Genomic DNA, 11,502 nt, shown 5'->3' on the forward strand with positions numbered 1-11,502 from the left:
ACTGGGCAAACAATTATTACATAAAGAAAAAACAGTCAAGAGTAAAAGCTAAAGGTTAACTAAGGCAAGCTGGCAGCACACAAAATAAAAGCTAGGGGTTAACTAAGGCAAGCCAGCATCACAAAACTCTAGTGAAACTAAGTTCAGCTGGTTTAGCAAACAAAGAGCAACACCATCAAACAACACCCTTATCGCGTAAATCCCACCAAACATTTGTTGATCAAGCAAGAATCTGAGTACCTGCTACAACATGGTTTGGCAGAGCCCAGTCAGAGCCCCTGGAGCTCACCATGCTTGCTAGAAGCGAAGCCAGATGGTTCACCTCGTTTTATCACTGACTTCCGCAAAGTAAACGCCGTTACTGTCCCTGACTCTTACCCACTCCCTAGAATTGAGGATTGCGTGGACAGTATTGGAACGGCCCAATATGTGACTAAATTAGACGTTCTCAAAGGCTATTGGCGCTTAACCAAGCGTGCTTCTACCATTTCAGCTTTTGTAACGCCTGACACCTTTTTGCAGTACACTGTCATGGCATTTGGGATGTGTAATGCACCCGCGACCTTCCAGAGATTAGTGAATAAGGTCCTCTATGGCCTTCCCAACTGTAGTGCTTACATAGATGATCTAGTAATATACACTAAAACATGGTCGGACCATTTGTACATTCTGCGCCAAGTATTCCACCATTTAGCTCAGGCTTCCTTAACCCTCAATCTAGCTAAATGTGAATTTGCTACACTGTAAAAAAAAAAAAACGTTGCGAAAACTTAAAAACTCAAGGCAACCCACTGCATTTATGTTTTTAGGTTCTGATGGATAACTTATAATTTCAAGTTTAGGAGCAAAGTTGCTTCAACTAATGTTTTTGTGTTTACAAAATTAATAATTGTTCTTTTTCTTAACTCATATTTTATTGTTTTGGCAACGTATTTCCTAAAGTTTACACAAGGTATTAGTTTTAGTTTTGACAACGTATTTTGTAAAGTTTACACAAGGTATTAGTTTTAGTTTTGGCAACGTATTTCCTAAAGTTTACACAACATTTTTTTGTTTGTTTTGCCAATCGATTTCCTAAAGTTTAGAAAAAGTATCTTTTATAGTTTCCATGAGGTGCTCCCTGTTGTACCAATGAATGTTTACAGAGTTGACTTTCAAATAACTTTGTGTTCAAACACAACTGCACCACTGACAATGTTGACTTTTGAGATCAGCCATTTTTAACATACTGACAACATTCAGCCACAAATAAAGTCCTTCCAAAAACACAAAAAAGTCAAATTTTTGTAACAAATGTTACTCATTCAACTTAAAGGTGTGGTATTGTCAGGCAGAATATCAAACCTATCTTGATATAGTCACTAACAAACAGATTCAAAACATCAGATGGCAGGATGTGAACAACTTCTATCTGGTTTCCATACAGCAAACAACTTTCAAACAAATTTTTCCACCACTTGTCTTTTAATAGTAATGGTATCAACACAAATTTCAGTATTGCGCCACATTTGTTATAAAACTAGTACAAATGTACCTAAAACCAGATTATAAAAAATGTTTAAAACAGTTCAAGTTAGAATAAACACTTTCAACATTTTTTAAAAACTTGTTATACATGAAATCTGCAGTCAGTCATGCAAGCTACATTAAGTAAAGTTAGAACAGAAGAGATTGATTCAGAACTTTCTGCACCTTACCGTTTTCTTAAAGCCAGAAATTAACCTTTTTCAGAGCAACTTACCACAAAACCCAAAAACTGTAAATCAAAACAAATTGCTGCATTCTGTTTGACACAAGTTGCATTTGAGTTGAACATGTTGTCAAATAGGTTAGACTTTGGTTAAGAGCTTGCTTTTGAAGCTTCTAACCCTCTGGGAACAGGTAGATGTCAACTCCATAAAAATGTGTTGCACAGCTTCAAATGTGTACTTGAGTTCTTTGGGAAACTCCATGTTGAGCCCATAAAGTAGGCCAAACAGGTAGGCAAAGGCAGTGGGAAGGTCTGGCAGATCATCAAGAATAATGTCCTCTTCCAAAACAATGGCAGTGTTGACCACTGTGGACTGCAAGTTGGGTCCCACGTAGTCCTCCAGAACAGTGAGGATGCCCACCGTAACACCTCGGGTTGCCCTCTCAACTGGATCTGTATCCTATGCAAAATAAAAAAAAACAGTACATACAAGTCTCTGAAAACCAAAACTGAAGATTGAGTAGATTTGCATGCTCACCAGACATGTTAAGAAGAGTTTGGTCTCGTCGTCGCGAACAAATATCGGTAACCCTTCCAAACTGATGGTTCGTCGATGCTGGACTATGTTTGAGACCTAAAACAAGGAAATCAAATAAGACTCAGTCTCATTTATAAACCTACCATTTTGTTTTTAAAACACAGTAAGTGTTGTTGCTAAAAATACAGCCTTAAGAAATAAGATGTTGAAATGAGTTATTCCAGATAATTGCTCATGGTTTTGTCAGGGTTTTTTGGGGGGGTTTTTTAAGTAATTTTGATGTGCAACAAATGTAGCACACTTATTACAACATTTATAACAAAGTGCCATGAGTGGGATGAGAATTGAACTGTCTGTCATGACCTGCCATCTGCCAAACACACAGCGCTGCTTGTTAGCTTATAATCCCATTCAGGACACACTTTTTGAAATTTTTTTTACATCAATTTAGTAAATATTTAATAAAGTATCTTTTGTTACAGTGGGAACTTTAGGTTCCTCATAAACCAGACACAAATACATTTTATATATTACCTGTTCATCAAACTTCTGCAACAGGGAATCCATGTCATTGCGGAAAGCAGCTTTTCTAATTCGATACAGCTTAATCAGCCGAAGTGAGTAAGTGTCGAGGGCAGTCATGAAGGTCCCCATGAGATCCTTGGTGGTAATGCGTGAGAATTCCGCACAAATCTACAAAGCAACAACAAAAAAAAAATATAGAAGAAAACTTTTAAAAGGTACATTATATAAAAATCACATTGTTTTCAAATTTGGTTAAACAGCTTAATTTCAAAACATTTAGTTAGTCTCGGTTGATCTATTGGTCAGGCCTTGATTGGATTTAGTGGTGGTACAAATTATAACTGACGCATTTAAAAAAAAAAAAAAAAGAAGAAAAATCTGATCGGCAGATTTTACAGTAAGTCTATAGAATACCTAATCAAATGTTGATAAGACAAAATAATGGTTTCAATTGTTACAGGATGCATTGCAGAAAATAAATAAATGAATTGTATTTTAAATTCAATGCAAAAATTTTATTAATTTTATAGTTATGTAAGAATGAAGTAAGAATAACATCCTGTGGTCAAATTTGGATACTTTCATAACATGCAAGTGACTTTCTCAATCCTGTTCTGTGAGTTTCATGGCTGTTGCCTGCTAAGGGTCACCACCAAAAGATTTTAGATGCCCAGTGAAGACAACTCATTGCAGTGACCGTGGTTCAGGGGGTTGGGAAGCTCATCTGTAACCGGAAGGATGCTGGTTCTATCCCCCAGCTCTCTCTGTCCTGGTCGTTGTGTCCTTGGGCAAGACCCTTTACCCTACCGCATACTGGTGTTGGCCAGAGGGGCCAATGGCGCGATATGGCAGCGTCGCTTCTGTCAGTCTGCCCCAGGGCAGCTGTGGCTACAACTGTGGTTTCCCTGCACCGATGTGTTAATGTGAGAGTGAGTGAGTAGTGGAATTGTAAAGCGCTTTGGGTGCCCAGAGAAGAGGAAAATAAAAGCAATCCGTTATTATACACAGTAAGTTGACAAGTAAATAGATTTCACTTCAATAGAGTTGTTGGTAATACCAAAATTAGCTTCATATTTTTAGAGCCAACTATTTTTTTATATTTTACCATTAGCATTGTTAGCTCAACGGTAGCCTTCAACCTTTTCTACAAGATATTGGAGTGATACAAACAGATGCTTCTCAAGGGCACAAGAAATGGAGCTCACGTTCATTTACTCACCCAGACAAGTTTCAAGGCATTTGGAGTTGTTCAGAAGAAATTTTAAAGGTCCTATATCATGTAAAAATCAACTTTTTGGAGCTTTTAAACACATTTTAAAGTGGTTTCCTTAAATTAAAAACCCTCCAGAGTGGTTTTTGGCTTAATTCAGGCATTTCTTAGTTGTCTCAGTGAATCCTTTCCCCATAATCGTGGCTCAGCTCTCTCCTGCAAAACGACTGACTCGTAACATTGGGATTAAAATTTCTTTCTAACAACTCCAAATGCCTTGAAATTTGTCTGGGTGAATAAATCAACGTTTTCCATTCTAGAAATAAGACCACACTGAAAAAAAACAAACAAAAAAAATGGAAGTTTTCCTTTAAATATTTAAGAGATTATCTTACCTGTTCTTTCAAGAAGAGAGCTGGCCATCTGAGCTGCATTTCTTTGACCAAGGGCTGCATCTCCACAACTTCTTTCCTCCTGAGAGAGAATGTGATGTCCATCTTTTGGGTGATGAGTGCCATGTTCTTATCCCTCTTCTTCATTTCATCTTCCAAAATGCATCTTTCATTTTCAAGAGACTCATCATTGTAGTTTTCTGGGACATCAGGGATAAAGTTGACTTCACCTCGCTTTGGTTTCTTTAAGGAAAATCTATTTGAGCCACTGTCATCTTCTTCCCCTTTTCTTTTTCGATTGACTGCAACTTCACTACATCCAGCTTGACTTAGCTTGGAACGGTAGTTGCCAAGCTTGAACTTAATGCTTGTTGCCCAACCATCATATCCTGTGCCACTGCCAGGCTCTTTGAGGCAGGGATGTTTGGAAACTAGCTCCTGTGCAACAGATGTTATTTCATTCTTGTCAGGGTAGGCTTTGATTGCAAACATTTCTTGTGCCAGCTTGTCTAGAATTTCCATCTTGAAGTCTCTTGTTACACTTAAATTTGCCCCTGCTTTCTCATATACCTCATTGCCCTTGCGAAGTTTTAACGCTACATCATAGGAAAAGGTTGGGATAGGAAATGGATTTGGCCACTGTGAAGTGCTACGCATGTAGGTCTGGGTGGATGAGGATGGGCTGAAAGAAGATGCTGAACTCACACTGGCTGTATCAATAGATGAGATAGCGCTATGATCAGATGGAGTCTGTGGTGGCGAGGCTGATGCATTTTCCTCCCAAATGAGGTGCAACACTGCCCGTCCAGCAGGTAGCTCATTAATATCCATCAGGTTGCAAAGTGCGTTCCCAAAATCTGGGTCTTCATATTGTATTGCAAAGTCACCTTCAAGTCCAAGCTTTGCTTGTAGTTCATCTTGAAGCTGCTTCACAGATTCTGGAACAGTGGACAGTTGGATTTTTCTGATAAGTTTTGGACTGACGTGGACTCGCAGTAACAGTGCCTGTGAAGACAAACCAAAAAAAAAGGGCGCAAGTCTAAATAATTAACGAATTCAAAGTAATCAACTGAAAACTATTTAAGAATAATACATACCATCACTTTCAATGCAGGAGGCACGTAACAGGTGTCACCATCAGTTGTCCAGCTACGCAGTATTCAGCTAAAGGGTGGTAATCATTCAAATCTTCTGGGTCAAGTATTTCCAGATCTTTGTAGCTGCTGTCAAGCTGATATGATCTGTAATGTTCCATAAACCAAGAGGAGAGCTTTGTAGCAACAAATGACACTTTCCCAGAGTCAGTTATTTATTGCAGTTATTTTATGAATTTTTCGAGATGTTCCTAAAGGGTTGCATATTTCAAAGTCGTCAAAATACAAAGCTAAACTAATGCAAGTATCTTGCAATCCTAAAAGCTTGTTGTTTTTGAAATACTGCCCATCTCTAAATGATCTGTAACCTTCACTAATTTCTTTATCAAATGCTAACTTTTCAAAGAAACTTTTCTCTTTCAATAAGTTCTCCAAGACCTGGTTTACTGAGACATAAACAAATGTATTTCTAGTTCTCGCTTTGTAGGTGTACTCTTTAGGCTCAATTACATGAAAATTATTCTTGAAATAAATAGTTCTCTTGTAATCAGTAGATAATGCACCTTTTGGTTCTGTTGAGATAATTAATGGGTTGGTTTTGAAAAGTGCATCATTTATATTTTTAATTACATTATCATCTGCCTCAATGTTCTGTTCAGCAAGCACCTCTTTGATTCTTTGAAATGAAAATTTTAAAATGTCACTAATTTCCTCAATAATTCCCTGCAAAGCACTTTTAGAAACATGTAACAATATTTGCATGCATAGAAAAAGTCTAGCTATTTTATGTTCAAGACATTGGTAATCTACAAACTCATTGTCCTCTTTATCACTTGCTGCTACACCTGAACCACTTGATAATGTCTCTGTATCTTTTGAGTTTTTGTGCTTTCTGCTTGTGTGTGACGTAAGGGTTGATAAATTGTTGGTAACATAGTCACATTTTTGGAAAGGACAGGATACAGTCTGATGGTTTTTTAAGTGCCTTAAAATATGTGAAATAAATGTATGCTGTGAACAGTTCTTTAAATTCACAAAAATCACAAAAAAAATGTTGAGATCTCCTGCCTTTTCTTAGCCCTGTTGTGTGATCTGCTGAGGTGAGACTTCAATGCCCCTCGTGTCCTAAACGAACAGACGCAGTCACTGTAAACACAGGGCAAATGAAATCCTCTTCTATGTTGTAGCTGGTGATGTCTTAAGAGTACTTCTTGGCTTGAACAGACAAAAGAGCAGAACTGGCACTGCATACAAAAACTATAATGAGAAGAGAGGAGAGGACAGTGTCAACAATTCAAAAGAAACCTGAATTAATCTCAAATTACCAAAGTTACATTACCTGATTATGTGTTTGGGGGCAGGGGGAGGCACTCCTGTTCTGATTCCTCTCCTTACCAACTCTTCGTCAGTCCCTCACAAATCAGGACAAGGAGTGGTCTGGAGTTGGCTTTTAATTCTCTAAATAAATAAAAATAGCAGTTAGTTTTAAAATAAAGTACCAGCTTCCTGACATTACTTAAGAATTTTTTTCTCCTGTCCTAATTGTTTTCACTAAAGTGAGCTGATTCTGCCTTGTAAAATAGTGTAAAACAAATAATTTACAAGATATACATTACATCAAATGTTTAATTAATTAAATGTTTAATTTATTATTAACAAATTGTATTCTACATGGAATATGTCTGTGAAGGTTCTCAGTCATCCAGGTCATCGTAGTCAAAGGAGCTTGCAAAGAAAAGCGTCTGGACTTCTTAGTCCTGGACCTTAGAACTGAAGAAGCTTCTCGGATGAGAGGTGAAACGTCTTCAAGTAACTTAAAGAAGTCCAGACGCTTTTCTTTGCAAGCTCCTTTGACTACATGGAATGCACCAACAGTGTACTGGGATGTATTATGTATGCCAAGGATACTTTTGTGTGATTGGTTTTACAACTTAGAATGACAAATATTTGGATAAAACTCCTGAAGCATCTGTTTAAATTATCAGTGCATTTATTAATGATGCTCCATAAATAAACCAAAACAATGTTTTGTGCATAACAAAAAGCTCACAATTGTGCAGTCAAAATGTAAACTAAAAGATGCTGAGCATAATAACAAAGACAGATTTCGCAGCTGCTCTGTTTCCAAGTTCTACTGCGTGACTGACAGCCTGAAGTTTGAAATCCTCTTTGTCACCGTGTCTCTTACAGGTGGCATTTATGGTCCTTATACACATAATACGGTAATATTACGTTGAAGCAGAGTAGTATCACTCTGCCAGGCTCCTCGGTAGCCGTAATAATCCAACAATCAATCAAGCAGTGCAGCTTTATAGCTTAGCAAAGTTGTACCAAAACATTTTTGACTGATTTTTTTAAGCTGTGTACCACATAAAATTGGTTCGCGGTCAGTAAGCACAACCAGAATTCATACATAAGGCGCACTGTCGATTTTTGAGAAAATCGAAATGATTTTAGGCCGTGCGTCAAGGCGTTAGCCCGGTTAGCTCGTTAGAGCTCCACGCACGCGGTAATCCGCAGCAACTAGTTAACGGAGATTTGCCCCGTTAATGCAGTTATGGCATTAACTTTACGCTGACAGCACTAAAATAGTAACCTTCAAATGTTTTCTTTTTACCGACCAGCTCCTCTTTGATAGCTGCCGTGTCCATCTTGTTGCCTGCAGGTGAAGCGATGGGGGAGGGGGAGTTGTGTCAGTGAAGGAGAGAGCCGAGGCGGAGTAACGTTGAGTAGAGACAAAAGTGGACGAAAGAGAGGCAAACTTGCGGCTCCACAAGTATAATTATATTGTAACATAGACTATATCGATATAAACGATATTGTTACATCTCATATCTCGTATAAAAATATATCAATATATTTAGAAACTCGATATGTCGCCGGTCCTAATCACTTGTTCATCAGTTTTGTTCCAGCTTCATTACTGGATGCATAGTTCTAATGCAAAGTTATTTTTAACTAGCAACGGGGGGTGGGGGGGGGGGGGGGGGGGGGGTTGCCGCCGTTGCTCATGAGCGAGACAGCCTATTTTGTTTCGTTGGGGGGTATGGCGGCCACAGACTGCACTTCATGAAATACACATAGGGGGTGTCGCGGAGGCTTGTCAGATATGAGCGCGCCTCTTTAGTAGCGATGTTTGTTGGATTTTCATTGTTTTGTGACATGGCACGTAGTTTGTGACATGGAATCTTAAATGATATAGTAAACACATACCCGTAAGCCACAAGGCTTCTTAGCCTAGAAAGTAATGCTATGCTAAGTTTCAGAAAAATACAAAGAACGTCAGTTGTGATATTTCTAAAAGACAAATTGAGACTGTTCAAACATATACCGTCTGATATAATAAAAGAAACATTACTTGCCTTTAGAAAGTTGAGATGACCGATCTATCCAGCTCCTGGTATAAAAAGCCTCACGTTCTCATTAAGGCAGACGGCCAGGTGGCTTTCAGTCCTTGCAAAAGCGCAAAGTAGACCCCGTAGTATCCAAAAATATGAGATGCGCATGCGTGCTCAGGCACAGAAAGGCGCCAACAGCTTCAACTTATGTAAAACTTGAATTCATTCATTTTGCCAGCAATAAATTTCATCTGAGACCAACTTTTGCTCCAAAACGTTAAAGGATTAGTTGAAACCCTTAATGTATTTGAGTTTATGGGGCAACTCAACTTTTATTGTTGAATTGTGAAAGAAATAACTGTAAGCTCAACAATTGCAAGTTTGATTTTTTACAGTGTAAGGCCACAGTGATGTACTTGGGCAGGGAGGTGGGAAGCGGGCAGGTGCGACCTCTTAACGCCAAGGTTGCAGTGATTATGGAGTATCCCACGCCTACCACCCGGCGGGAGTTGCGCCGATTCCTGGGAATGGTGGGTTATTACAGGAACTTCTGCAAAAACATCTCCTGCATAGTCCAGCCGTTGACCAACCTGCTAAGCCCTAAGGTTGATTTCCTGTGGTCTGACAAGTGTCAGGATGCCTTTGAAAGTGCAAAAGCCTACCTATGCCTCACTCCCGTGCTAACTGCACCTGCCTTGACGCGTCCATTCAAATTAGAGGTTGATGCCAGTGCTGTTGGGGCTGGGGCAGTACTGTTGCAAGAAGACTTGCAGGGATTGGACAACCCCATTTGTTACTTCTCCCGCAAGTTTAACAAGCATCAGGTAAATTACTCCGTCAGGAAATAAAGCTGCTGGCGAGCTTTCCTGATAGCAGTGTCTGTGTGAAGGGTCCAGGAGAAGTCCTCTGTGATGTTGACTCCAAGGAATTTGAAGCTGCTGACCCTTTCGACCTTGACACCTTGACATGTTGCTTACTATGTGACCTTGGGTCACATAGTAAGCAACATGTTTTGGTTTTGGGTTTTTTTTTAGTTTATTTTTTGTGTGTGAAATTTAAAAAGAGGTTTAGATGAATACCATAATTAGGGTGTAAACTCTTTGTTAGATTTGTGCATCCACAGTCTAACAGTTATGTAGAAACTAGCCTTTTTAATACACCTACTAGATGTGGGAGACACAAAAAAAAACCCAAATCACACAATTTAACACAAGCAGTTATTCTACTCTCATCATATTCATGTACCATTTGGTTAAAAACCCAGTGTTTAGGTCCATGCCCTGCAGAAAGTTGTATTCTCCTAGCAAATCCCAGTCTGATCATCTCAGTGGTAATGAATGGAGTAGAATATTTGAACACATTAAAGGTAGTATATAGTATGTATAAATACTCCAAAAGCTGAAGTGCATGGCAATGCACATGCTGTTCCCTCACAAGCTCTCATTATCTTGTTCAAAACAAGGTTCCTATTATGCTTTCCAAATTGTAAAATACGATGCCTTTCGAATGTTATCACAGATGTTTGGCAATTTACACTTTCATATTGAAGACATATCTTTAGGCTTACACTCACGATGTGTCTGCATTAGTGTGATTTTATGAATTCCAAGAGTAAGCAAGCCCTGCCAGCATGGTGACAGACAGGATACAGCAGTGCGGCTAACTGCTTATCACTTTATTGTTTTAGCGTGTTCAGCTTTCCCAGGATATGCCTGACTTTGTTGAGAGTGATTGCTGACAACTTAATCAGAGGTCATGTGAACTGACTTGCAGCTTTCTTTCTCATTTATCTGTAATGAACCAACAAATTGTTTTTATTTAACAGCTATGGTATAGAACACTGTGTCAACATGCCCGACTTGTGCATATATTATATGCACACAGCTGCAGAAATTTATCTTGGTTATGACAGAGCAGTGGTCTGTTTCTGCTGGCTGAATTGACTGTGGTAGCTAATTCTCATTTTCAGCCATCATTTGTCAAAAGAAACAAAAATAAACATGGAATGAAAATGATGGCTAAAATTTAGGATTTGTGGTTATTACTTCAAGAACAATGGTTTACAATCCTTGGGAACCAATATGCCTGCTGTTTGAGAATGGGCAGGTCCAAACATACAGTACCAATAAAACATCCATCCAGCCATCCCCTGCTGATTATCTGTTTCTGAGTCGCAGATGCAGCAGTCTAAGCAGAGATGCCCAGACCTCCATCTCCCCAGCCATCTCTTATAACTCTTCTGGGAGGACACCAAGCCAGTTTAGAGATATAATCTTTCTAGCATTTCCTGAATATACCCTGGAGGTTCCTCCTAGACAGACATCCCTCTTTGACTAGGTGCAAATCCTAGTCAAAGACCTCAAGTGGCTCCTTCCAATGTGGAAACTCTCATATTAGTCCCCCCCAAATGGCCGAACGCCTCATCTTATCTTTAAGGCTTCCACCATGTGTTCCCACAATCTCATTCTTTTGGTCACTACATGGAGCTCTTAACCACAGGTGAAGCCAGGAATGTAGAGCTACCAGTGGATGCAGATGCATGTTTATGAATCTCAGCAACACGTCATATTTTCATCTTCTCTCTCCCTTAGTTTGTGTTTTGTCACGTCTCCCTATGCTCTCTTTTTCTCCCCCCTTCGTCCCAACAACCCCCTGACCAGATGTGGCTGTCCACTCTAAGACGCCCGTCTTTAATGTAACCAGAATTTTTTTCAG

General features: G+C 39.1%; 1 protein-coding gene across 3 annotated transcripts; it reads right to left on the minus strand.

Annotated features, from left to right (window-relative positions):
* Positions 1 to 997: 997 nt before the first annotated feature.
* LOC146503988 (uncharacterized) lies at positions 998 to 9,177 on the minus strand. Of its 3 annotated transcripts, none has more exons than XM_085131224.1 (8): positions 8,812 to 9,177; positions 6,789 to 6,907; positions 6,518 to 6,706; positions 5,453 to 5,596; positions 4,359 to 5,360; positions 2,763 to 2,921; positions 2,229 to 2,324; positions 998 to 2,150 (listed from the first exon to the last, which is right to left on the minus strand). In XM_085131224.1, the coding sequence occupies exons 4-8, from the start codon at positions 5,453 to 5,455 to the stop codon at positions 1,830 to 1,832; spliced, it is 1,581 nt and encodes a 526-aa protein (XP_084987350.1). In that variant the 5' UTR covers positions 5,456 to 5,596; positions 6,518 to 6,706; positions 6,789 to 6,907; positions 8,812 to 9,177; the 3' UTR covers positions 998 to 1,829. The 3 variants fall into 3 exon arrangements, with proteins under 3 accessions (XP_084987350.1, XP_084987351.1, XP_084987349.1); XM_085131225.1 differs by lacking the exon at positions 8,812 to 9,177 and adding an exon at positions 8,071 to 8,424; XM_085131223.1 differs by lacking the exon at positions 8,812 to 9,177 and having other exon boundaries at positions 6,789 to 8,424.
* Between the last annotated feature and the right edge of the window lie 2,325 nt (positions 9,178 to 11,502).

This window comes from Neolamprologus multifasciatus, chromosome 14, assembly GCF_963576455.1.
Source record: "Neolamprologus multifasciatus chromosome 14, fNeoMul1.2, whole genome shotgun sequence".
Taxonomy (NCBI): Eukaryota; Metazoa; Chordata; class Actinopteri; order Cichliformes; family Cichlidae; genus Neolamprologus; species Neolamprologus multifasciatus.